Source organism: Centrocercus urophasianus, unplaced genomic scaffold (genome assembly GCF_019232065.1).
Source record: "Centrocercus urophasianus isolate 14NV4802_14NV808 unplaced genomic scaffold, USGS_Curo_1.0 seq_12, whole genome shotgun sequence".
Classification (NCBI taxonomy): domain Eukaryota; kingdom Metazoa; phylum Chordata; class Aves; order Galliformes; family Phasianidae; genus Centrocercus; species Centrocercus urophasianus.
In genome coordinates this window covers 7,650,952-7,677,942 of record NW_024884364.1, presented here as the reverse complement: position 1 = coordinate 7,677,942, position 26,991 = coordinate 7,650,952, and the positions used below count along the sequence as shown (strand labels likewise).

Genomic DNA, 26,991 nt, shown 5'->3' with positions numbered 1-26,991 from the left:
TAAACAGTTTGTCTTTTTCTGATGCTGATATATGGATAGGAATCAGCCCTGCTTGTTTCACCTGTATCAACGAGGCCTGTCTGGTACAGAAGATGGGGTGGAACTCTAAATATCAATTCATATGGGAATTCAGTACTACTGAGAACATTTCAGATGAAAAAAAAAAAGAAAAAAAGAACAAGATAGTATCACTCCGGTAGCTGCAGTGTTTGTTTTTATGTTTTAATCAGCTCAGAACATAGTGTACATATTGATGAATAAAAGTGATGATGTGAAATTTGCATCTCTCCAGTGCAATGTGAATAAGGCAGTGAGTTAGAAGCTCAAAAATGATGACTTGGGCAGTAGAAATGACATGTTGTCTCACACTGCTCTGTTCTTTCTTTAGAAACTGCTGTAGCAGCTATTTGGGAAGAAAATGCTGAAATCATGATGTAGAATGAAACAGCATTAAAATCCAGGAAATGCAACTCTAGTTTTGATGAGCCAAAAGAGGGTATTAAGTTTTCCGCTTGGGAATGGTTTTCAAAACCTTGAGCCCTTTGATTATGATGGCATCTTATGACTGGAGCTCTGTAAAGAGCATCTGGTTTTTCTGATAAGCAGTTCACTAATGAATGCCATTTCTGTCAGTAAACGTGCGGCAGGAGTACAGCAGTTTTCTTCCCAAAAAATCATTTTGTTATACACTGTTGTGATCCAAATCACCAAATACAAATAAGGTTTCCTGCACTGCTACCCACGTTCAGAATGGACTTTTTGCCTAATAAAGTGGGTCATTCATACAGGGTGGGGAAATAATTCTTATGCAAATTCACCAGCCTACTTTTCTCCCTGGCTGATGTCTTGTGCTGATAAACATGTGGTAAGATCTTGTTTCACCATAAACACTGACAGATCAGAAGTGACTTTTCAAGGAATATCTTGTTTGTGTTGTATGGTTCTCCCACTGAACTTACCTGCAGTCCACCTAACTTTTTCAGCTGCTCTGGCAGAAAGAGATAAGTGTTACCTTTTCTCTAAAGAAAACTGTCTACATGTTAATCTAGAATGCACAGCAAACTGACCTATTGCTCTATTTCAAAATGTTTCAAAACATAGTGTCAGATAATCCTTATCAGTTTTTCCTCACTATCCAGTCTGTAAGATTATACTGTTTTGATGATGTACATTTAACCTGTGGGTAACTTCAGTAGATTAAAAAAAAGAGACCGTGAGTTGGTCAGTCATCCCTGCCTTGCAGCCAAAGCAGATAACACTTCCCTCTTTCAGAAATATGTTTTAGGATGGAAAGAAATATGTTATTCACCACAAAGTGAAAGATTAATTTGTTCAGGGGAGCGGGGTTTGTATTTTTAAAAGTATTTTTGAAGTTCTACTTCCTGTAAAGCTTGAGGAGAAAGTCTGCAGTACTATATGACTTTTATCTAATGTAATTACTTGAATTAGGTATAGCATAATGACTGATCATCATTGTTTTAAAATAAAACATTTAAATGAAAGCATTTAATTAAAATGTAACTGCTGCATTGAGACTGCTGTAAAGATTCATCTTTATCTAAAAGTAAACTCATTCTTCATCTGAGAACTAAGAGCAAGACAAACGAGAAAAAACTTTTTAAGGAAATTTCCTCATTAAATCAGAAAAGACAGTTAGCATCATAGAGAATTACTGCTTCCTGCCATGGCATAAAACATGAAATAAGCAAAACTGAGTTTGCTATAAGGAGGTACTTGTGTTATCTTGGATGCACTTGACAGCTGTGATTTGACTCACTGTTCTCAAAGTTCAGTATTCAGCTGAGTTCAAAGTTGCCTCTCAGTGCAGTGCACATGAATGGGCTGTGTGTTTTTCCCATTCCATGGAGAAAGGGATTTGTTTGCTGAGGTTGTTTGTAGCCCACATGACAGCAAATATGAGCAATTCTAACATTGTTTTCACCTCTATTTGTAATTTCTCACTCTTTTTAATCTGTGATCCTGAAAAGAACCAAAGCTATTTATCTGGAGTAAAATGCATGATCAATAGACAGTGACACTCCTCAACTAAGTTGCTGATACATCTGAAACATCACAGAAAGTGGACAGGGGACAACATCAAAGACCTTACCAGTACCTCACATAAATATAATCCTGCACTGCTATTCATGCATGGGCTCTCAACCTTTCTCATTCAGGTTCTTCTCATGCTTTTTTCTTCCTCTTACAGAAATACTCCCATATACATACACTGCAAATACACGTGATTTTCAAATCCATCTCTGAGGCAGTATGTAAAGGAGTTTCATAACTGAGTATTTTTCCTAGTGAAATGGGCTACCCACTTGCAAGACCTGAGACTCACTGGTTTAGAGAGTTGCTTGTGCTTGCCCAGTTTCATAACATACTGCGTTTTGATGACATTACCAGGCAACACATGAAATGAATAAACAGTACTTGATGCAGTGTAAGATAACCTTCCGATGCACAAGTGTTAAGCAGACTACTTAATAGGAAAAAGTGCATGTGCATGAGTGGAAACACCACACGTAGTAACAATAAACATAGGTCCAGCCAGCCTTTTGATAGGAAGACGGGTGGCAGTAAGTGAAGATTAGGCAAGTCCTATTATTTTGCCATTATACCACCTATATTGTGAACATTTGCAACTCTAGACTGAGTATTTGGCACTGGACAGTCCCCCATCACCAAAATTACTTCAGCAAGTAGATATTTTTGCAATGTTGAGCAGACTAGAAGTTGTAGATTTTTAATTTATTCACAGATTTGTGTAGATCTCTTTCCAGGCTCATTATTATCCTAGGGAAGAACAAACCAATACAAGCAAGAATCAATTGAGTGAAGGTCTGGATGCAAGCAAACTATAGTGTTGTGCTCATTGTAAGCACTGCCTTTCAGAACAAGACACTCTTGCTCGCTGGTAGTTGTGAGTGACATGCAGCCTGTTTTACAGTCTTACAAGAAACAATATATTTTGTGGCTACCACAGTGATGCAGGACTCACACCATCTGCTCTCTCCCATTTCTGTACATATGCCTACATTACAGTCCCTAACAGTGACTGCACTGTATGTAAATCTAGATGCAGCAAATGAACCAGACTTCTAAGCAGATTTAATGAAGCTCATCCCTGCACAGTTAGTTTGCCCTTTGCAGTGGTTGGATTCAGGGAGCACTAACAGGTACCAGGAGCCCTGACTGAACCTCTACTCACAAATGGGACAGGAGTCCCCATTTAAACCCAAACCTAGGTCTTTGCTTTCTGCTTGATCTCTAGCTTGGATATGCTGCTGCTTTTAGTCTAGACTCATTTCACAGCTTCAGTCAGGCTGCTGAAGGTGGAGAGCTTCCAGTCCATGCCTTTTTGCAGAGCTGGACCCCCTGTACCTACTTTGCTCAGCCTTTCCTCACAGGGCTGATCTGCAGCTGATAACCCCTGCAGCAGAGCTCTGATGGGATAGGAGTCTTTCCTTATCTTGTTTCATCTAAAAGAGAGCATTCTTTTTCTGAGCTGGTGGCAGAAACATATCCTTCATTGAGCATTGAAAATGCTCCTGTCTTACCAGCCCCTCCCCAGCTCTTCTGCAAAGTGCTGACAAAATAAGTCTTTCTACATTTGCACTGTTGATGCCTTCTTCCAGATAAGAAGCGTTTGGCCATTAATGGGAGCAGAGTTCTGAACCACATACAAAGAGACCTCCTTGAAGAGAAACTGAGGAATGAGGGAGATGCTCCTTGTATGCTAGGAATTGGTACCAATTCTATTTTAGTGCCAGTCTGTCCTAGTGTATGCCATCCATCTGGCATGTCCTAGAGTATGCCATCCATGCAGTATGACAAGGAATAAACACAGGGCCTGAGGGAGCAGCTAGCATATATCAGCCTTACTTGTCCATGGGATCCTTACTTAAGTGAGAAGTTCTGCTGAAGAAAACTCCTTTTTGTGGGGAGTTTTTTGTTACTACTGTCACTTCTATCAATTGTCAATTATTTGCATAGTACCGTATGCTTCTATTCGTTGCTCCCCATCTCTAAAGTACTGACAAAAGCACCTGCTTATCTCAGTGATGGAGAGTCAGTTGTTAGATACCAGATTAAAGATAACTTCTGAACTACATAGGCCTTGGTCAGCAGACTCTGTGAGGATGTCATGCACATTAAAGTGATGTGGATGGACTTCTGCATGATGCCCTAGGACAAGCTGGCAAGTTGTAACGAGTTACAGTAGTAATAATGAATAAGTCTGTAGCTGGGTGTTTGCTGTGTCCTAAGTAAAACTTTCTGTTACTGCTTAAGTCTCAAAGCTTGTTTACTGGACATTTTTGGTAGGGAAAAACTGAAGGCAATCTCTGGGTCTCTCAGGGAAAAGTCTGCCATGCATTTCTTACAGTTTGCCTTGCCACTCAGTTCAGAGAAAACTAATTCACATGAAATAAACATAAATGATAGCATAAGGTTGGTGGTTAAAATGTAAGTATGGCTAGTACTCTGACCAAGCTGCTAAGTATTTATCTGAAAACAAAATATATTTCTCTGATAATATCTGAAATCATGGCAAAGCCCACAGTCTCATGTTTGAGAACGCTGAAGAATGGTATCATAAAATAAGCAGTGTGCCCTTCGCTTTGAGCACTGTTAGTAATTTCTGTCAGAGAGAGGAAAGTAGGTCTTGAACTGTCAATTCTTTTTGTGAACAGCGAACAGCTCCACCTGTGCATGAGCAATATCAGGTGTGCCTACTCTGCATGAGTGGATGTGAGCTCAGGTTGCTGTGCTGCAAGGACGGCTCTGTAATAAGCAGTACCTTTCAACTGCAGCAGGCTCACTTTCACTCTGTGAACTTGATCTTCGTGTTAATTTAAAATACATGTTTTGCTTGTGTGGCTTTCAGTTATGTTACCACAAAGAAGTAATAGCACCCTCAGTTTACTCACGTGAAATGCTTCTTGTGCTGTTTCTCATTTTTCACTGCAGAAGGAAGAAAGGGCTTTTGCTCTGATGGGTGATTTATACCACACTTCTGGTCTGTATGGTATAGACTGTGTAGAAACTGTACTGCCCACACATATAAACCTGTGTGTCTAGGTGGTACCTTTCAGTCGGTTTAACTAACTTTTCTTCAGAAAGAAAAAATGCATATGGTCGTGCACAAGTCTCTTTTAACGAAGGGTCAAAATTAATGACTGCATCAGTATCAAGCCTGACTCACATCTGTTCTCCAGCTAGACTGCTAATGAGAGAGTGAGTGACCAAGCATTGGTGGGACTCAACACAGCACAGCACTGTCAGAAAAGCAAGTGCTGCCATATATCAATCCCTTGATGTAAAATATGTCTTTTCAAATAAAAGGCTGCCCACGCTTTCTGGTGTTAGCAAAATGTTCTTGGGAGTTACTGATCTAAATGAAAAATTAAAGGAAAAATTCAAATATTGACGTGAGGCAGACATCTACCACAGATAATCTCAGCTCAAAATTGTAATATTTATCAATAAAATAAATTGTATGAAACATTCTTTAATGGATCCGAGAAATACTCTTAAGAGCTGATCATACCACTCCTGCTTATAGGCACCCAGCCGTGCTTTTGCACAGTACTTACACAGAGATCACTCACAAAAACTAAGAACCAGAACAAAAGCAAACAAGAAACACCGCAGTACAGTTTGGTCAAAGTAAACTACTTATATATTTTGAAGCATTTCATTTTTAGATAAATAATTTAGGCTCTATTTTGCCTCTCCTTTTTATTTAATCCTTTTCCAAAGTGAGCATCTGCCAAAGGTTGCTAAACCGTTTCATTGTCATATCATGTGGAAGAAAGGAATTACAGATTCAAGTGCCACTGTGTCTGTAGCACAAGCTCAGATCAGCTTTGTTCCGGATTTCAGACTTCCTGTTTGCTGCTGAGCAGGTAATTGCTTGTAATTTCCTGACTATAAGCACATACATATTCAAAGGATTATGGTGTGGGTAACACACATAGAAGAGAACACACACAGAAGATTAAGGGGTGCTTCTGGAGCAAGGTATTGCTAACCTAGGGTAGGTAGAACTGAGATTGCTGGGGAGCTCACACACTGAGAGGACGTGGGAGGATTTTTCATAATCCTCAGATGGACAGATACAGTGAGTAAAATACAAAGAACCTGTGGTCACAGATTTGCTGTCTTGCAACTAAGCACTGTGGCAGAGGAAGACTTGAAACCTACTGATCTCTGTTTTGGTAATGGAAATTCAGAAGTAATTGTTGGTTTTCTCACTAAAAGCTCTTCCTACTTCTTGCTCACTTTGTACCTTTAGTATACATTACACTGAGAAGTAAAATAAAGAAAAGGAAAAAAAAAAAAAGACAAAGAGAATCATGTTAAAAATGTACTGGCTTGAAAATTGAGCCATCAGATGTAAGGAAAGGCCCTGACAAGCACTGAATAGCTCACATGCATTGTTTTACAGTCTGCACATAATGACCATGTGACACATATACAGACCAGAGGGAAAGGCTGTCCAGAAACAACCAACAAGGGGTGTCATCATTTTGACCAACTTTGGCTGGGCAGATGCTTGCATGGACTGCAGCTGAGACAAGCTGGGTATGTAGGAGAAAAGAAACTGCAGGGGAACCAGCTGTGTTAGAAGTGCTGGTGATAGCTCAGTATGGTTGTTTTTCACTTGCTTGACATATAGGCACTGTGCTAGAACTTGGAATGACGTCTGCCATTCTGGGTTCTAGTCTTTTTAATCTCCTCTAAGGGAGTTCAGGAATGGATTATCTGCAGACTGTGGAGACCCACTGGTTTGCTTGTGATCGTATGGTATCCTGAGAGTAATGCTGAGCTTTGCTGGTGCTGAGGAGAGTGAAACCTGTGGCTTGGCATGTAAAAAGGAATTGATATAAAAGGTGCTGGCTTCTTTTCTCTCATGCTCTGCCTGGTCACTCACAAGAGTGCAGTGAGGTTGCTGCTTCTATGTAAGGCTGTGAGGCACTGGTGGAGAATGATCACTGCAGCTTCTCTGTGGCATTTGTGGAATTCATGAATCAATAGCAGCAAACCTAAAAGAGACATTTGAACTGAAGTCCTTTCTGATGTCTATGGTTTATATGCGAGTTTTTCCTGGTTTGTTGGATTAAAATAATTCATTGACTGAAGCAGCTGTGCACAAATATTCTACACAGAAATCCGTGTTTATCTTCAGTCTTAAGTTGTACAAGCTTAACAAGAGATTTTCTGATGCTAAATTCAGCAAGTTTTTGTAAAGACCAATAGTTATGAGATATATAACTCTTCTTCCCCTGATGACTACTTTCAGCTTGTCTCAGCTGAACTCAGAAACTTACTGCTAGAGTGAATGAGAATAAATATGTTCTGCCCAATGCAACTGTGGCTTGTTAGAAAAACTTGAGAAATTGTAAAGATCCATTTATGAATGAAAAGATGCTTGTCTTCACCTCACTCCAACTTTCACTCCTTAGCTCTGTCAAAAATTTTTTGTCTATGAACTAGCTACTCTTAACAAATGCATAATCTGTGAAAGCCACCCGGGCAGAAATACTGGTCTTTAAAGCAGTCTTCTGCATGAAAAGTATACTGTCCATTAATGTCTCGAAGGTATAGACAAACAGCTTCCATCAGGATAGCAGGTACACATGTATTTTCTCATAGCTCTACCCAAAAGCAAACACTTGCTGTGTACTAATATTTTCCTACAGTCCAGATTTTACAGTGGGAGATTCCTACTGAATCTCTCTGAAGAGGACAGGTTTGGTGTCCTCTGGTGTCATAAAGGAAAATGTTTACTATCCCTACTCCAGTAAAATCTGTGGTAAAATCCATATTTTTCTTTCAGAAAAAAAAAAAAAAAAAAAATTCCAATTAAAAATTGCAATTAAAATATGTAGGAATAGTAGAAAATTACTTTTCTTGTATACAAGCTGTTGTTTCTTTTATTGCTGCAGATGAAAGTGAGGAAATACCTGGATTTGAAGAAGAGAAAAATAAAGATCCAATTAAAATAAGCTCCTAGATTCTGGAGTTATGTGACAATTTCAGGTGCTTCAATATTGGAGGCTGTACCATTCTTCAGAGGAGTATTGCAAGTGACTGCAAAGGCAGAGCATAACTCACCCAGGACTGCATTCACCAGCACAATGCCAGGTGTCAAATGAATACAATACCTGGCTGCTGTGACATGAGCAGGCATGCAAAATAATTAAGTATCTATGCAAATGTGAGGGAATCAAGGGAGAACCTGTCTCCTCTTCTTTCCTCTGAACCTTTTGGGTGAAGGCACAGAACTACATGCAGGCAACTCTAAGCCCCAGCTGTGGTGTTTGCCACCAAAGTTTCTTCCTCAAATTGTTATTGCTCTCTTTCAAATGTAGACTGAAAATGCCATTTTTCATACATTCCCATGTGAATATTCAAATATTTTATCTGGTTTTTTTTTCATATCTTGGTGCATGACAGTACAGACATGCTAATATTCTTTCTGATCTGCTTGTTCTGTGTACAACCAAGGTAACAGTTCTAAAATACACTATCAGCTTTTTCATCACCGACTCGTGTGTTGAGCAAATAGCAGCATTTAACTTTTAGGATGGAAGGAGAGTTTTCACTGAGCCAAAACAGCGCTTGACTCATTGTGAGGATTTCCTGTGCATCTTTTTTTGGTACTGTTAGACTTCAGTCAAGATGTAGACTTCTACATGTTAAATTTAAATATTTAATTCTGAGGCTTTTGGGCTAAAACAAATTGAAATATTCATGAATTCAACATCCATCATAAATATATTCTCAGCTCTGCCCTTGGTGCAAAATTCCTCTCTGGTCTGTTCATTACTGGTTGTTTTTTTTGTTTGTTTGGTTGGGTTTTTTTGCATTTTTTCTTCGGGGGTTTGGGTGGTTTTTTGGGGTTTTAGGGGTTTTTTTGTTTTTGTTTTTTGGGTTTTTTGTTTGTTTTTTGTTTTTTGTTATTGTTGCTGTGGTTGATTTTGTTTGAACCCTGGATGGATTTGCAGTTTGTGAATATCTGTTTTATTTGGTGCCAAGTTTTTGTGCATTGCGATATGGCATTGTGATAGATGTATAAGCGTAGCTTCGAAAACCACAGCACACACACAGCTATTCTCCAAACATGGAAACCATCTAACTGCTAAATGTGTGGATTTTGGTGGTCTTAGGATTTTCTTTTGTTTGGTTTGTCATTTGGCAATCATGGTAACAAGTGTTGTCCTAACCAGTGAGAGCAATTGCGTCAATGTATTCAGTGTCCTAACGCAGAAAGTGTCTTTCTGGGTGATGCCCAGTTCTGGTATCCTTGTAAAGGTGTCTTGGTGGTTTGTGCATTGCCCTGTGCTTTGACGGGCTGAGCAGCTGCTTGAATCTGCCATCTGCTTCAAACCAGACTCCCATTCTCAGCCTTGTGTGTCAGGAAGATGCACAAATTTACACACATTTCTTTGAGTAGGTTCAGCTGTGAGCTTGCCATCACAGTGTTCTCCCTTAAAATCTATCTGAACTGTTTTGAAGACTGCCTTCAAGACCCAGGGAAAATATCAAAGTATACCAATCACCAGAAAGCCCCATAAAAGTAACCAGTACTTGTTGGTGTGTTGTTTGGAACCTCTTGACTGGGGTTAGCTGTTTTCCTAAGAAAACCTAAACATTTCCTAAGCTGATCTCTGCCACTTCCTTCCCACACATCTTTCACCTCCAAAAAAACAAACAAAAAGAACAACAAAATAAAGAGAAAAAAAAACCACCACCAGAGGCTCACATCCTTCTCTGTTTCCTTCCCCCAACCCAGCCCAGCAGCAGAGCAGACGCTTTCTCTGCTGCCAGTTTGCTGTCCGGCATCATGAAAAGGAAATCTGGGGAGCAAATTCCTGCCTGGTCTCGCTTTTCCTTAATTCCTGTGGTGAATTTTCTTCTGTTCCATTCTTTTTTCTTTTTCCATTCAAGCTGCTGTCTGATGTGGATGTGCTACCTAGGCTTGAGTCTGACAGCAAAGGCAAATGTTGCATGTTCTCCTGACCTCCAGCATTAATAGCTCATATATATATGTGAGTATATATAATATACTCATGAAGGTAGTCAGCCTTGGGTCCTTGCTGGAGATCCCTCTTCACAGCACCAAGCCTCCTGTGCTGACAGTATGGAAAAGCATGTGGAAATAGATAACAGTGACTGTGGCTTCTGCTTGTCCCTTCTTTGCACACAACTGGGTGAAGATATATTTTGCATTAGATGTTAGGGGTCAGGAACGAAACGTTCTTCCTCTAGTAATGACAAGGTATTATCAGTGTCCAGGCATGATCCCAGCTTATTCCTCTCTCAGAATAATATCAGCTGACATATTTTCTTTACAATGTGGTCTTTTGCCAATGCCTGAACACATCCAAAGATGGAAAATTAACAACATGGCTTTTAAAACTGCTTTTGGAGAAAGCAGCTGTTACAGATAGAGGAGCCTCTGAGTAGCAGAGTTAAGTAGAAATGTCTGTTGTTCATTCGTTTTTAGACACAGAAAGAGCTCTTTTAATGTAGTCATGCCTTCCCTCACAGTCTGCTCTGCAGTTTCATTGCCCCTATAAAGAGAAACTGCCTCCACCTGGAACACAGCATCACTTTCACGCTGGAGCACCATCAGCATTTGAGAGAACCAAGCAGCCTCTGCTTCACTTGCCCTGTCCCCTCCCTGGCTGTTCCTCACCACTGCTGTAGTACTTCCTCCCTTATGGCAATCTTGGGGTAGATCAGACAGGTTGCATGAGTCATAGCACACAGAAGAAAAGCAGGGTACTCTACAGGTTGGTGTGAGAGCTTGTCAGCGAGACAGGCGTGGGTTTATATCCTCATACAAAGCTTCAGAAATACTCTGGAGAACTGAAAATATCTTTCAATCTCCCAGTGTCCCATCAACCGTGCTGAAATAGGATTAGGAGGGAAAAGAGCAGAATTGTACTAGGAATTCAGAACTAGCAGTATGGAAGAGCTACAGATGGTGATGCTGGAGAGCTTACTGAGAGTTCTTGCAAGTGAACAGGATGTGAGATGGCTTTACATAATACTTTGGGATAGGCTCACCAAGCAACAAAAGAAAGGGGTCTGTGGTCAACTTGCGGTCTCAGTAGCGTGTCTGTGCTGCAGAAGGACTGATATTTAGAGTAGCACTTACTTAGGGGTAAAGGTGCAATGAGGAAAGTTAGTGTGGTCTCTGAATTTGTCAGAACTGTTTCCTCTTTTTTTTACATATAAGAAGAACAATAATTTAAAACTGGTATATTAAAAACCAACGACAATCAAAAAAGGCAAGCAATCTTTTCTTGCCAAAGCTCACTATGTAGTGAACGTGCCAAAGAGAATATTTGGCATCTGGTGAGATAAAGGACAAAACATTCCAGGTTGTTTCAGTAGCTGCTCAGGAGACAGGACTGAAACTCACAATGTAGAAATCTTGGGTGGCTTTATCCCCAGTCCTGCAGAAGGATTTGTGATGGCTTTGAGAATAAATAGACCAAAGAATGGTGGCAAGGTTGATCATATAATCCTGTGGATTCTACTGTAAGAATTTGATCTCTTTCATCTCTGAAGGAGGACAGAGAGGCTCTGAGCTGCTTGAATGGAAACTGCAGCAAAGAATGCTAGTTATTTTTCTTTCTGGCAAAAGTCAAATACCATATGCTAGCCCCAGACAGTACAGCAAGATTCACATCTTGCATTCTGCTGACACTGGTGGTATATTGCTAACATAGGGGCTAACTCTGTTGGCATCTCTGAAATGCTGATTTGTCCTACAGTTGATGAAGAGAGAGAAAAAAGAGAAGTCTTATCTGTGTATTGTTTGTCTGTAATTTACTTAGTAAGAGCCAAGCAGAATTGCAGCTCTGCAGGTTTTCTTACGGTAAAATACAACCACTGGTGGAACAGCTGTGTGTCTGCATGTGGGTTTGTATGTACACATGCCCAGAGCTTGTTCAGATGCTGCAGAGAAGCACTTTAGCTGAATACTACTTGCATGCAGTCGGTTGATGCACACTGTGGAAACTTACCAGGATAACTACAAATATCAAAGTCAGTGTGGTTTTCTGCTGGCTTTTGATAAGGCAGTTAGGTTACCACAGTGAATTAGCAGTAATTTGGTTAGCATTGCAGTGAGTTTATTCTTCTCTTGTCTCCAAGTTTACTTGAATTGTGTGTCAGTTGTACAAAGTTCAAGCTCTCCTGTGACCAAACAGCCATATGTGACAGCAGATGGGCACAATGAGGCTGTGTCTGTGAGCATGGAATGGAATCATCAGCTGTGTTCATCAAATGTCATGGCCAGAAACAGCCCAGGAAGTGACTTACAGGACTTTATCAGCTGCACCAGAAAAAGGTGAGGAGGAGAAAAGTAGTGGTAAATAAACTACTGATATCAGCTAAGAAATGGAGGCCAAGCTAGTTTGCTATTCAAGGAGAAAACAATACATCTTCCAAGTTATTAGGATTTATGAGCAAGCAATTATGTGTCTTCAAATGGTTTATACCTATTTTTGTCTGTCTAGATGTACTTGGCATGCCTGACACCCAGGGAAAGCCAGGGACAGCCCCACCAGAGGAGCTGCAATGCTGGACCTGTTGCTCACCAATGAAAGTGAACTGATTGGTGACATCAGGATTGGAGGCTGCTGGGGCAGCAGTGACCATGCACTGATGGAGTTCACACTCTTGAGAGATATCAGATACACAAAGAGTAAAATCAGGAAGTTTAATTTTGGAAGGCCAACTTCCAGCTCATCAGGCAGTTAGTCAACAAAATCCTCTGGGAATCTGTTCTCAAGGACAAGGGAATGGAGCAGAGCTGACAGGTGTTTAAAGAAGCTTTCCTGAGGGCACAAGAGCTCTCCATCCCCAAGTGTAGGAAGTCAGGAAAGGAAGGCAAGAAATCAGCATGGCTGAATCAGGACCTGCTGGTCAAACTGGAGAGCAAGAAGAAAATGCACAGGCAGTGACAACAGCTGGGCTGTGTAGGGATGAGGTCAGGAAGGCCAAGGCCCAACTGAAAGTGGATTTGTTAAGGGGCACAAAGAAGGGTAAGAAGGGCTTCTGTGGGTACATCAACTGGAAAAGTCCAGGAAGGTGTACCCCCTCTAGTGGATAATATAGCCAGGCTGATAACAACAGACAAGGAAAAGGCAGAAGTACTCAACAGCATTTTGGCCTCAGCCTTCGCTAGCGACTGCTCTACACAGTCTTCCAGTAGATGGCTCCATACGTGGTCATTTTTATACAGAAATACAGAATTCTTCCAATGAAAATAATAAATCCGCTCAAACTGAAGCTAACTTCAGTCCCTGCATAACCATCTTGAGAAAGTTGCTATTGCTAGTATGCAAGAAAATTTCTTCTGAGCCAGTAAAATAGGATACTTGAATATGAGGATGTGATGTACTTAAAGTTGAGTGACTTCCTTCTATATACCATGAATTACTTTCTTATTGTGTTTATTTAAGAAAAAAAAAAAAGGATACTTGCATGGGTGATGACATCTATGGTTACTTTAGAGAAAGGATAAAAGAGAAAGCTGACAAAGATCAGCTAGGATCTGCCCTGCATGACATATTTCTGCACAGTTACATTGGCTGCTTCATGGATGTTTGCTTCATCTGCCTGAATGCTTTGACACAGTGATTCACGGTGACATCTCACATTGCTGAGACTGAGGCATATAGGGAGTTTCTTTCATCTCTGCTCAGGTGCTGAGTTAGGAATAGCCTTGGACAGCTATGCACATGGATATGCCTTGGCTTCTATGAGTTCCTCTCCTTTCTGGAAAACAAAACATCAGTACTGTAAATGTGAGGACCAAGATTTTTTTGAGAAATGCAGTTCTGTGCTCTAGGAATGCAAGAACAGAATTTCTCCTATTTGTTTCTTTTGGTGGGGAATTTCAGAAACATGAGGCTTTATATCTTTGATTATATATGTCTGTAACCTCAAATGAAAATACTTCCATTTTGTTTCTGCTTTACTTGTTTGTACTGTAACTTTGCATAGCAGTTGCACCTTGCGGCATACAACTGATAACTGGCCATGCTGCCAGATTGCTGCCAGAACTCTGAAACAGTTACAAACTGATTCTGATCTTGTGCAATACTTCCTGCATTTCTGCATGACCCCTGCCTTCCTTACCTTTGTTTGAGAAAGACAACATTGTCCAAAAGTGTGTACCCAACCTCTGGAAGATATTTTGCTGTCATTTAATCTTCATAGCCTGGAAATCCCGTGTTTTCTATCTGCGGAACTGTTCTATCAGTGGAACTGAACTGATGTTTCTTTTGTATTTTTGCTACTGGAAGAAGTACGGCAGCAGGAGGCGGGTCTCTAGCACCAATGAATGAATTCTAAGAGCAGCTGTGATGTTACATATCTCTGATAAACCCGCATGAACATGTGCTGAGCTGGTTCACTTGTGTCAGATTCTGACATGACTGCACATGATGTGAAATAGCACCAGAAGCCCTTGTAAACTTCTCTAGGTGTGACAAGGGGGGTGTTATATGTATCACATCCTGCACATACCTGGCATCACAGAATATGCAGAGGTGAAGAACAGCCAAAAGGAAAAAGGAGGCCAGCAGACAAGCAAGGCTGATGACACACTGATGAAACCGTGCAGTGCGGTCTAAAGAGAAACAGTTATTTTAAGTGCACCTCACAAACCATTTACTGCATGCCTGACAGAATCACACCTTCTAGAAAATATTATTTGCCGTATACTTCTGAATAAGACTAATTTCAGCCTTATTTTTAGAAAGGAAGAGTACCATGTTTATCTTCTTGCCTAGAATTTAACAGAGCACTTTTCAATTCTGACAGCACATTTGTTTATCCTTCCCCACCCCAACAAATTTCTCACTGGAAACTTCAGCTCAGCTGCATGGTTGCAGTCATGCCACTGACGTCTTAGTGCAGGAACAGAGGGCTAAACAGGAAACTGAGCACACAAAGGGAAGCTTACATGAGGAGCAGTCTATGGACTTGGCCTCGTTCAGAGTTGTGTGGGACACGATGCAGGTAGGATTCTTCCCATCGCTGCTATGTGCTGCAAACCTGCTGAGAACTGTCACTGTCCCGTTACTGTGACTGTCTGCTCTGGGTGTGGAGTTGCTCTGTGGGACCCACGAGATCTCAGCAGCCGGCTTCTCTGTCTCTGCCTCGCACACAGGGTTCCCGTGGTCATCGCAGTACAGAGCCATTCTCGGGGAAACTGCAGAGTACCAGGAAGGGGGGAGATGCGTGTGGGTTGCTGCAGTGGGACAGGAGGTTTTATCGACTATCCAAAGGGATCATAGTGAGAAGAGGGGAATTGGAAGTGCCATCTCATCACAGCAATGTGTTCCAAAGCCACAAGAGACAAGGGTATATCTTTTTTCATTCTGGACAATTCTTCTACATTCAAGTGAGCTACTACAGCCACATGCCTTGAGAGGAGGTATTCCTGGACATGGAGGTAGGGAATACCCCAGAATACAGGGCTGAATTAGACTAGTCCCAAGCAGCTGTTACTGAGTGACTGCAGGATATCAGTGTGCTCATTAAGAATCCTTCTTTAAAGTACTCTAAATTGCTTCACACTCACCATTTATAACTCTACAGGGGAGAAAGCCGCAATAGAAGGTAAGAGAGTTTTGGCAAATAACGAAAGGGAAGAAACAGAGTTACTCTACATGAAATGCATGACCCTTTATTGCCATGAGAAAGCTCCTCTTCTTACCAGACACTTCCTCTAGTGCACAAGGAGAGGAGTTTTGTTTGCCCAGGCCTGGACACCGTCCTCTGGAGAACAGTGAAATGAGGAAGGAGACCCTTACCTTGCACAGTCAGGTGATGCAGGCCATGGAAATTCCCATCTGCATTTACCACTTCGCAGGTGTAATTTCCCTCATCAGCCATTCCTACTTGCTGTATCTCAAGTGCATGATCCCAGTCTGGTCTGGATCTCCAGTTTATTCTGCCACTGCAGTTGGTTTTTTCTGTCTTGTTACTACCAATCAGGTATGCCAAGACGCATTGGCCTCCAGTCTTGGGGCTTATTTTCCATGTTACCATAGTTACATTTGTTTTGTTAGGGCAGGTCATTACAGCGCTGTGACCCAGGTGTGCTGACACTCTGTTAATTCCTGGGGGAGACAAGGAAGGAGAAAGAAGTATGAGAAAGTGCTCAAGATGTCACATATGGCCTTGGAGTTCTCTTCCGTGCTTCACGGGCAAATGTCAGCACCATTACATTCTGAAGTGAGGTCCTGTCACCACCAGCCCAAGAGCTGCGTGTCTCGTTTTAGACAGAAACCAATTGCCAAATTCATGGCTGTGTTTGCCAAAGTCGGTCCTTCGTTTTTCTCCTTTCCTCTGCACAGCCCATTCCCTAAACCGATGGATAAGTAACATGACTTGGAAGCAAAGGCTGGCTGAGCCCATTGGCGTGGGAAGGTCTCCTGGAGTTCCCTTCCCTCAGCATCATTGCCCAGTACAGGAGAAGAACCAACAAAGACTGACTCCTGTTTTGTGGTAGATATGAGCAACCCCCCCAGTCAGGGCAGGCACAAGAGTCAAATTCTCTCCTGCCACTCAAAAACTTATGTGAACCGATTTCCCTGATTATGGCGCCATCAAATGAAAAATGATGAAGTAGAAGAGTAAATACAACATTTAGCTGAAGGAAAACATCAGAAATTCCCTTTGGCAATTTCTAAGATCCTTTCCCTTACTTTTTTTGGTTGTTTTTTTTTCCCCATCTGAAGAAGAATTGAGAAAAAGATCATTGTGATGCAGTGCTCCTTCCTCCTCAGCCCTTCATAGACACTTGATCCCTAAATACTGTCAGAACTACCTGTAGCTCCTGTGACTGCGGAGCTGGTGAGCAGAACGACAGTCCATGCGGTGCTCCTGACCACTTCCCAGGCAGCTCTCGTTTTCATGGATGATGCAGGCTTCTTGCACCATCCAGCTTGCTGTGAGTTCCCCATCTTCCCCTGCTAGGGATCCGCAGCACTTAGAGCCACTGCTCTTCCTGTGCTCATACAGACCCCTGACTGTAGCTACAGCTTGATGGTTATTCATATCAAGAAGCTTCTTCCTGTGCAGTGAATTGGTCAACATAAAGGAAGTGGTATTGGTATTTGCTTTCTGTTTTCTGGACTTTTGCATAATGTTACTTAGAGAAGATAAAATCTGTAGCAGAGGTTGCACAAAGTACAAGCAGAGTGACTTTTAGTCTGGCTCTTATCCAACAGTGGGGATTTTATCATCAAGAATGGGGGCAAGGTTATTCTTATCCTACTGCTTAAAGGATGCTCGGCATATTAAAAAGCCAAATAAAACCCTCTTAAAATCCATTTCCCTTCCAGCCTACTCTATTTTCCTCTTGTACCAAACAGCCTAAGACTTCTTCTCTAAAATGTATTGCCAGTCCCTGCTCCCCTCCAGGCAGGGAAGGTGGGTAAGTAGAGGCTGCCCACGTGATTAAGCCTGCTGTCATATCAGCAAAGGTACCTTCCTAGATATAAGATGTACCTCTTTGGAAATTAATGCAGTGAATGGAGTTTTATCTCCAAAGTGTTAGCCTTCCCAGCCCTTGAAGCCACCAGGCTGGAATGAGGTGCTGCCTATTTTGCCTGTTCCTAAGGGAACAGAGCTCTTTGCCCCACAGCAGTCATCTGTTTTATAGATGTCCATGGCTGTGCTGAAATGTGCCTGCCTGAAAGGGCTTTGGTCCTCTGGCCAAACAGACACAAAGCATCCACAGATGAAGAAACCATTGGCAAGAAGGCAGATATCTCACCACCGTCCCTCCTCCAAATTGCAGGTGTTAGCTGAGAAGGGGCATAGCGCCCATTGATGACTCAAAGGTGAATCTGGATAAGTTCAAGAGGTAAGTTGGGCTTCCTGTGCTCACAGTTTCTGTATTTAGAATAGCCAACAGTCACGATACACTGAAATTTTCATCTCTGCCGTTGTTGCAGTTTTCTTTCCAAAATATTTGTCAAGCAATTTCAGCTACCTTGGTCAGTACAGCCTCTGCTGTGTGGTTTGGAGGTCATGTGCAACAAGCATTTAAAATGTTTAGACATGAGCCCCAGATGAAAAGAACATATTTAACACTCTGATGGAGATATCCCTCTAGCATGGGAGCTTCAGCCACTTCCTCTTGACGACAGAGCTTAACACTAAAGGACAGAGGAAGAAAACACGGCCTGAGCCATGAAAACTGGAAGCACTGAGGTTCACATTCTCCTAGTTAATGTCGTTTTTTCAGTTTGAATTACAAGCTGCTCACAGCACAGCAATTTACTGCATGCCTATGATGAAGGGAAAGGCCATGAAAGTGCAATATGGATGGGGTCCAGTGGTGGGGCTGGCTGCTGTTTCTCAAGTTTTGGAAGGTCAGCCTCTGTCGTCCTTTAACACTGGAGCCACACAGAATGGTAATATGGTGGCACGAGCATCATTGGTGTGTCACAAGTAGTTGCTCTGTGCAGCAGAGCTTCTGACCGGGCTGTTTTACATCTGCCTCTAGCACATCTTTGGAGCTGGTTCTAAGTGTTGTTCAGCCTCAGACTGTTTCCTCCACCTCAGTTCAGACTTCTGTGGTTTGGGAGACTGATTTTCTCGTGGTAGCAAAGTACAGCGAATGACTGCAAGGTGCCCTGCTTCCTTTGTGTCATTTCTTCAATGCTGCAGGAGTCCTGGGGGGACTTTGTGCATGCATCACACCTCTAGCAGTGGCCTTATCCTTCCCATTTCCTTCCCAGTTAGTGATGTACCAAGGCCTGTTTTTAGCTACCGGTGTCCCAAAGCGCACTGTGGAGCTGTTGCTCGCCAGCTGGCTCACCCCCGGGCACCAAATGGCAAACACCTCCTCGAGTCCTGGAGGAACGCAGCACCGTCCGTGTAAGGGTGTTTCCATGTGCACACACTGCCTGCACCCTCACTTCCATCTCGTGGGCATAGCGAGCAACAACAACCACTTGGGAAGCTCCTCCTATTACATGAGAGTCCGACCTTTTGCATCGCCTGGGCTGCACGGAATGAAGGGGAATTGTTCCAGGCTACATGTATGTCAGTTGCTCCTGAAGTAATGGCTCCTAATTATATCCATGGAAACTACAACAGATACAAAGAGCACAATAACACTATTTGGCGACAAAACACTAGTTTTCAAAATAGTCACCAGATTAGCTATGAATTTTTGCAAGCAATGAACAGGAGCCTGCCCTGCATATCACACTCGTCAAAACCTGCACCAGCGGAGGTGCCCCACTGTCATCACTGCTGAAACGCACCACCCACTGCCTCACTGTGCTCACATCCACTGTTGGATCTCCACAAATGTTCAGCAAGCATCAGTGAATGTCAGTGGGTGCCATTTTTTCTGCATGAAGTAACTCGGTGGCACAGCTTTGCTTCATCCACACTCCCATGCCAGATGCAGTTCTGTCACACTGCCCCTCCGCTGTCGTGTGGCCATCTGTCCATCTGTCGCGTGGCAACGAAACACAAGGAAATATTGGCAGGAAGGTTCCACCTCTACTGCCATACCAGCAACATCCACCTCTGGTGTTGTTGGCCAACATAATAAAATAAGAGGCATTACTTTTGGAGAGCTCATCATAAAATATATAATGTAATTAGTGAATGTAAGTAACAAAACTTCTTTCATTTTTTAATGTTTTTTATTAGAACATATCAGAAAAGAGAGCAGCAAAAGTATAAAACTAGTGGGATATATGACCTTGTTTTTGTGAAACCAGCAGATTGGGCTGATTCGATGGCAGTGGTTGCAAAACTCAGTGAGCTCTCCATGTGTATAATAGGGATTTTTGATGAAATTTTACTCCTCCTGTGCTTCATCCTTGAAAATAATTGTTCATAAAGGTGCATCCCACCCAAAAGCAATGGCATGAATAAGGTGTGACTGTGAAGTGAAGGGTAAATAGAGGTCTGGTGGCAGGACGTGATCAGATTTTTATTTGCAACTCTATACATTCCATTTGAAAATTCACAGGTAATGTACTGAAAATGGAACCGCAAATAAACTAAAAATTTGATAATTTTTTCAGCCATCCTGAAACGCATTCTCAAATCTTTGTATCAAAACAGAAGCACGGCTGTTCAGAGGACTGTGGTGTCCCAGTGTAACACACTGCATAACCCCACTGGCCACCACTTGAGCTGGCACCGCACTGCGCCCCGTGTCCCGGTCCCAGCCCGGATGGGGTCACAGTGCACCGATGTCCCGTTGGTGCTGAGGGGCCGGGCTGCATGGTGGGAAGAGACACCGCCATCGTGGTGTGGGGCAGGGAATGGCTGCAGGGAGAGCTGTGCCGGGCTGCGGGTGGGACATGCCTGCTCTATCTGAATGAAAGGATGGTTGGTTCCAAAAACCCACTTCATTTTACTTTCAGAAATGGCCTTTGTTGCTTTCCAGTGTTACTGGATTTACACATTTCCAAATAAACGTTTTTGCCTGGATCTCCATCTGACATGTTTTCTGTCCAGATCACTAGAGAATTCTGTATACCACATTGTAGATCTTCAAGGAACAGGAGCCATCTCATGCAATGGAAACCTCAGAACTGTGACCCGTGTGACCCAAGGAGCCCTCAGCATCACTGGATTGTGTCACATGCAGCCTCTGGATGCCATGGCCACAGAAACTCCCAAATGCTAAGAAGGGCAGTGTTGGACTGCTGCCTGTATGCCTACTACAAAAAGCAGCTGTCAGAGGCTGTTCCACCGGAATAGGCCCCCCAAGGAGGTGGTTGAGTCACCATCCCTGGATGTGCTTAAAAACCATTTGGATGTGGTACTCAGGGACACGATTTAGCGGTGGGTTCTTAAAGTAAGGATAGTGTGATTAGATAGTAGTTGGACTTGATGACCTCTAAGGTCTTTTTCAACCTGAGCGATTCTATGGTACCTAAAGGCTGTTCCTTCATATCCACACACGGCCAGCCTGGTCAGCAGCCTAAGCTTTTTCTCTCTGTTAGTCTATGATTTGTTCGCATCACTGGGGACAACAGGAATACAGATATCTCTACATATCTACTGTCTGTATTGTATCCGTTGTAGTTACCATGAATACAATTCGGAGGCATTGCTTTGGGAGCAACCGAAGTATATGCAGCTCAAGACAACTTTCCTTCACTCAGCGCGGCCCAAGCAAGCCAATAGCTCAGACACCGACGGGTTAAACGCTGCGTAGCGCCGAGCCCGCCCCGCCCGCCGCCCCGCCCCGCCCGCCGCCTTCCGGCCAGTGCCGCCGCTATGCTGTTGCTGCGGGCGGCGTGGAGCCGCGCGGGGGGTCCGTATGGCCACTCTCCTCTGCCGCTGGCCGGCCTCTCGCAGGTGTTGAAGCTGGAGCGGAGCCGCCGTGACGGCGTCATGTTCCCACTGCAGCGGCTGGCGCGCAACCTGGCTCCCGGCGCAGAGGAGGCGGCCTTCAATCTGTTCCAGCCCGGGCTGCCCGCGCTGCAGCATGCCGAGATGCTCTTCACCTCCCGCCGCGGTCACGCCATCGACTACGTGAGCTCCGCCGTGCGTATGGAGCACGCCCCGACGACCGCGCGGCCCGAGGTCAGGACGCGGCCGGGACAGCGGGGAGGCCGGTTGGGTGGGCTTGGCGACCCCAGCGCTGTAGTTTTGTCCCCGCTGTGCCCCGTGCGGCTGCAAAAGCGGCGGTGGGTGCCGGCCGCCCCGTGCTGAAGGTCGGTGTGGAAGTGCTCGCTCTTCTCTAGCACAGGTGTGCTTCATCGGCCGGAGCAACGTGGGCAAGTCGTCGTTAATCCGGGCCTTGTTCTCGCTGGCTCCAGAAGTGGAGGTCAGAGTGTCAAAAACTCCAGTAAGTGCCGTTTATAACTTCTGTCCCTCTGGGCCAAAAGCTGCTGGTAACCCAGGCGGTGTGACTGAGGAAGAGGGAAAGGCTCGAGTAGAAGGAGAGCAGCCAGCGCTGGCCTGGCTTTTGCACAGAGAAAGGTGGGAAGCAGTCAGCATAGCTCCTCAGCCTTAGTGCGTAACACACCTGGCACATGGAGTAAAAGAACCCTTTGTAAAAGAACCAAGGTACCTGTGAAGGTATTTTTAGTTGATTATTTTAAAGATAGAACCATAGAGGATTGTGAGAAGAGGAGGAGATGACAGCTTATGTACGGGGTATGGAACAGAGACCACTTTCAGGCTGTCACCTAGCTGCCCATCTTAGCATCTCTTTCTTCTTCTTTTCTAAATCCTCTCCCCAGGGCCACACAAAGAAGATGAATTTCTTCAACGTAGGGAAGTACTTCACTTTGGTGGATATGCCAGGGTATGGCTACCGTGCCCCAAAAGACTTTGTGGATATGGTGGAGGCTTATCTGCAGGAGCGGCACAAGTAAGGGACTTCACTATACCTCAATGCAGTAATGAGAGATGAATGCCTGATTTGCAGATTGATGTAATCAGAAGATAAAATGCCACAGAGCTAGCAGCATTCAGTGGTCATGTTGATGAGTCTGAAGTTGTTCCCTGGAAACCTCTGTGGTGACCCTTATTCAGTCACTCACTCATGCTTAGCCAGGTTGAACAGCAGAAGATATGAAGGTGCTGCTCCATGCTGAACTCTCAGCTGCCGTGCATGGCTTTTCTTGGCTTTTCTTTCTCCAAATCTTGCATTTCTTGTTCTTGCTTATGACTTTGGCAGGAGCACAGCAGGATAAAATAATGGTGCTGACTATTGTTGCCTGTATTTCTGACAGCTTGAAGAGGACTTTTCTATTAGTTGATGCTGTGGTAGGAATCCAGAGCACAGATCTTATTGCAGTAGAGATGCTGGAGGAGTTTGGGATTCCTTATGTGGTAAGTAATACTTTGTTCTTGAGAAGGTGGAAGCAGTAGGAAAACTTGACTGGTGTTAGATTACCTTTAGCATATAGCTATAAAGGAATGTACCTCCTACCTGAACTTTTGCAAGCTGTCCTACCTCACTAGTAATACCATCCGCTCTGCCTTCTTTATTGATAATAAAATAGATCCAAGGTTTGTTTGGGGGCATCTGAGGGATTTTTTTAAATTTATTTATTGACAGTTTTTCAGTGCTCAGCTCAAGGAACATGAAAAGGTCTATAGCCTGTGCAGGCTGTGGTGGTGTTCTGGTAAACTGTATTATACCATTTCTCCCAATTAGCTATGACCCAGAATTTTCTGCCTGCCTTGCAGAATGCCCCAGGAGCTCTTCCAGATGTTCCAGGCTAGCAGCAAAATCATCTTCTTTTCCTCTCTGTCTTCTTTTTCTGGGTCCATACAGATGGTGTTAACAAAAATTGACCGAGCTTCCAAGGGACTGTTGTTAAAGAATGTTCTGGGGATCCAGAAGTTTGTAAAGGAGAAAACTCAGGGTTGCTTTCCTCAGCTATTCCTAGTCAGGTAATGGGTTTTTTTCTTGCTGCTGTTCCTTGTGGATGATGATTTGCACTGACCAAGCTACCTTTGTCTGGAACTGTGCTAGCAGTAACAAGCTATAATTGATTACATTAGAAGTGCTTACTCTATTAATGTTGTATTGCACTGTGGGGATAAATTTAATTTAATGCAGCCAGTGGTTGAATTTGCTTGTCTTGCTCCTAGATACGCAGCATCAGGCACTGAACATCCCTTTGTTTCCACAGTTCTGTGGAGTTTTCAGGAGTCCACTTGCTAAGGTGTTTCGTAGCCCATGTTACTGGAAACCTGCCTACTGTAGAGGCCAGCTGAAAAGTCTGGCTCCTGGTCTGCTCAGCTCATCTGGAACAAAAGGTGCCAAAACTAGAGGTCTGGAATTTTGTTGTAAGAATCTGAAGCACCAAAATTATTTTTGGATAAGCTTGTATAAATTTTTGTCTAAGGTAATGTTTTTAAAGGTAAGCTTTTTGTTTAATAAATTCATTAATTCAAGACATCTGCACTGTGAATGGATCCTGGGTACTACACAAAACTTATGTATTTGTGTCAGTGGAGGAAAAATAAATAATCAGAGACCTCCAGAGAAGCCAGGTTTTAATAAAGGACTCCATCTCCCTTCAGGTAAACATTCAAAAATTCACTGCACCTACTTAAGCTCTGCTGTATTTAGAATACTACAGATAGCCCAGTAATCTCATTAATAAAAAAGCATTTAGTTTAGAAATGAAAAAAACACGGCTGTATGTTAGGTGAACTAAACTTGCCTTGTTGAGCTGAATGACATCTAGAAGTTTAAACTAGCACATGGGCACCCTGCCTGCTCTAAGGCTATCCAGAGTGAAAACAGTCAATGCTTTGTTTGCAAAAGGCTTTTTGGAAACTTCTTGTGTTTTTGCACCTTTGTAACTCCTCTGCATTGTGCATTCCATAGGTTCAGCACGATAGCATGCCTCGCTTGTGTACGTCCAGTTGTCCTTGTTCCTGGTGGATGCAGGAAAGGAAACCTACTTTATGGGATCTGCCTTCTGGTTGGCTTGAAACAGTGGTGATAAATGAACAACACCTAGCGGAACTCTCTCCTCCTGCACTTTATCATCACTCGGTGCTGCATCTACCTTCTGTTTTAAATCCCACTTGAAGTTCTGCAGCTGCCCTCAGCTGAGTTATCAGAGATGGGTCTGTTACCTGCATCTGTCCTGTGCTGGGAGTTGAAGCACAATACTGAGGTCCCACAACCGCTGTACCTAAGAGTACAATGTGGGGGAAACCAGAGCTTGTACAGAATCTACAAAAAGAACTGCCATTAAATAGCAGTAGTTGTGCACAGGAATTTAGACCAAAGCTAGTAAGTGCCTGTGTCATGCCCTGGGACTCATCCTGTCTTAAGACTGCCAATTCTGTGTATGCAGTTGTTCAAGCTAACTTACATTAAGTGTTTAAATCTCAAGGTAATTCTTTCATAAACTACTCTGAGGCTTGAAGGTGGTATTTCTACTGTTTGCTACATTAAGGAATTTCTTGTAACTCTCAGATTAGACTTGAAGCAGAGTTTGTTTCCAGCAGATATGTAGGAAGTGGAAAGGTGAGGAATACTGTAGAGAGATGTGGATCTCCAGTTTCTACATGTAAGCAGAGATCAAGCCTGTAAAACTCTGCTGTTTTGTTTATAATCCCAAAATGCTCCAAAGAAAACTGGCCTGTGGGTGTTTGATTCTAGAAATAAATACAATAGGATCTAGAGAGATGTTGACGTGCATGTCAACATTTCAGGAATAAGCATGTGTTAGTATCTTAAAACCAGTGTCTTTCAAAGGCATCATTGTAGTCAAAGAAGCTATAATCTTCAAGGCCTCAGTTTGTTGTGTGCAAGAATTGATGCCTCTGTGACAGTAAATAAAATCAAGTTAAATTAAGCAGGCTTTACGTGTTCAAGCATTTTAGTGCATGCTTTGGCTAAACAGTTGTGACACACTGGCAAGTAGACTTTCTTGCCAAGTTCTTAGGAGTGTGCTGTGTTGCTGAATGAAGAATTGCATTTTCTGAGGCTGTGGACACAGAAGTTCTCTCTTTCGTTCACTCGCTGATAAGTGGTGGGCCTGGCAGCAAACTGAAGGAGAGATCCTGAAACCATTCCATGTAACATCTGTTTTATTGCCATCTCATCAATTTACAGCCAGCTGTATCAACTTACGTCCTTCCCTTACGTGCACAAGTGATTTTTAATACTGGGTTTGCTAACTACTGTATCTCTTACTGAATTAGCCAAAATGTTAAGCCTGTATGCACTGTTCCATTTTAATACTAATTTAACGCTGTTCAAGCATTTGTTAAATACTTGATTTTTAACTACTTCAGATATAGCTACTCAAATCTTACATAAGCATAGGAAACTGTTGTGCTCAATAAGGTAATTATTGAACCGCCATCAACTATTTAGTTTAATAGGGAAGATGATGTTTTTGTATTCTAATAATCCACTGTATCATTTGTGCACCATGTGGCTATTTGTGCTGATGCTGTTCCCCAGTGGTTCCTGTGTCCACAGTACTGCTGGACTGCTGCCCTCAGGCAAGTGGTATCTCCAGATGGCAGCAGCCATAGACTGCCTTGGGGAAGGCTGTTTAATCTCAGACACCTCAAAGCAGTGTATTCACTTCCTTTGAATTTACTTCTTGAGATCCCTCTGTGTTCCATCTTCTTGACTCTACTGTCTACTGGTTTTGTTTCTCCAGTGTCATCACTTCAACTGCATCTTTTTCTTCCTCTTCTTCAGCTTCCTAAAGAAAAATCTTCTGAATAGCTTAAGTTACCAAGGTATCATTCCCCATGATACAAACCAGCAGCCATTACTCTTCCCTAAACTGTAACTGCTCTATTAAGCGCAACAGATTGCCTGAAAGGTATCTCCAAGCATAAATGCCTAGCAAACAGGATACCTAAAGACACTTTGTGTATGTCACACTGCTTAATAAAACAGTGGTAATGTTCCACGCAGTACTCCATCATTTAGGAAAAGTCCTAAAGATGTTTTAAAATGACATTCTCCACAAGAACTCACATTGTTCAGTGCTGAAATTCAAGTTGTGAAATTCAAGTAATCTGCCATGATCCATGTACGTAGGAGGAGGAATTTACCCAAAATCATGCTGAAAAACTGAGTCAAAAAGAAACAGCAGTGGATCTCTGCAGAGCATCCTCCTGACAGGGTATGGAACTAGGTACCGTAACTGTAGCACTTGCCTTATATTGTCAAATTTCATCTTCAGCTTTTCTGGACAGACCTATGCACAAGCAAAAGCTTGTGCCTTCTTGCCCAAGTCACTGACATGCTGAAAAGGAATTTGGAGCATTTAAGATCCTTTTTCCAGAAAACCTTGTCACAAAGTGACCTGCGCTCTTTCAGTGCCTTGCTACCTGCAAGAAAGCTCCACTGATACTCCAATACTATTTTTCCTAAAATGAACGTCAGAGACTAAAATTGATTTTGAGATTTGATTTAGCATATCCATTGCTTTTCTTATCTGCAGATTCCCT

At 42.9% G+C, this 26,991-nt stretch overlaps 3 protein-coding genes across 5 annotated transcripts in view; 1 reads left to right on the top strand and 2 right to left on the bottom strand.

Moving 5' to 3' along the window:
- CD200R1 (CD200 receptor 1) overlaps positions 1–18,373 on the bottom strand; it is a 48,319-nt gene extending 29,946 nt beyond the window's left edge. Inside the window, exons 1-2 of one of the 3 annotated variants that reach the window (XM_042810192.1) lie at positions 16,874–18,373; positions 15,855–16,163 (exon numbers count right to left, since the gene is read on the bottom strand). In XM_042810192.1, coding sequence (XP_042666126.1) covers positions 15,855–16,163; positions 16,874–17,009 — 445 coding nt within the window. In that variant the 5' untranslated portion in view covers positions 17,010–18,373. The remainder of the gene's footprint in view (positions 1–15,854; positions 16,164–16,873) is intronic. The other 2 variants (XM_042810194.1, XM_042810193.1) reach the window with 2 other exon arrangements.
- On the bottom strand, positions 12,745–15,834 carry LOC122155879 (cell surface glycoprotein CD200 receptor 1-B-like). Its single transcript, XM_042810200.1, has 3 exons — positions 15,002–15,834; positions 14,563–14,665; positions 12,745–13,809 (listed from the first exon to the last, which is right to left on the bottom strand). Exons 1-3 carry the CDS (start codon positions 15,237–15,239, stop codon positions 13,791–13,793), a joined length of 360 nt encoding a protein of 119 aa, XP_042666134.1. The 5' UTR covers positions 15,240–15,834; the 3' UTR covers positions 12,745–13,790.
- A 2,933-nt stretch (positions 18,374–21,306) lies between the features above and the next one.
- GTPBP8 (GTP binding protein 8 (putative)) lies at positions 21,307–25,780 on the top strand. The gene is made up of 7 exons (XM_042809809.1): positions 21,307–21,618; positions 21,785–21,883; positions 22,281–22,411; positions 22,776–22,875; positions 23,324–23,442; positions 23,685–23,811; positions 24,389–25,780. Exons 1-6 carry the CDS (start codon positions 21,310–21,312, stop codon positions 23,767–23,769), a joined length of 843 nt encoding a protein of 280 aa, XP_042665743.1. The 5' UTR covers positions 21,307–21,309; the 3' UTR covers positions 23,770–23,811; positions 24,389–25,780.
- Positions 25,781–26,991: the final 1,211 nt, after the last annotated feature.

What these genes read in the sequence shown, in the direction of transcription:
- LOC122155879 (XM_042810200.1), bottom strand. Translation starts at nt 15,239, where the DNA reads ATGGCTCTGTACTGCGATGACCACGGGAACCCTGTGTGCGAGGCAGAG. An exon ending in GTCCATAGACTGCTCCTCAT is followed by an intron (nt 14,666 to 15,001) that starts GTAAGCTTCCCT and finishes GTTTCTCTTTAG; the next exon opens with ACCGCACTGCACGGTTTCAT.
- GTPBP8 (XM_042809809.1), top strand. Translation starts at nt 21,310, where the DNA reads ATGCTGTTGCTGCGGGCGGCGTGGAGCCGCGCGGGGGGTCCGTATGGC. An exon ending in TATCTGCAGGAGCGGCACAA is followed by an intron (nt 22,412 to 22,775) that starts GTAAGGGACTTC and finishes TATTTCTGACAG; the next exon opens with CTTGAAGAGGACTTTTCTAT. An exon ending in CCTCAGCTATTCCTAGTCAG is followed by an intron (nt 23,443 to 23,684) that starts GTAATGGGTTTT and finishes TTGTTTCCACAG; the next exon opens with TTCTGTGGAGTTTTCAGGAG.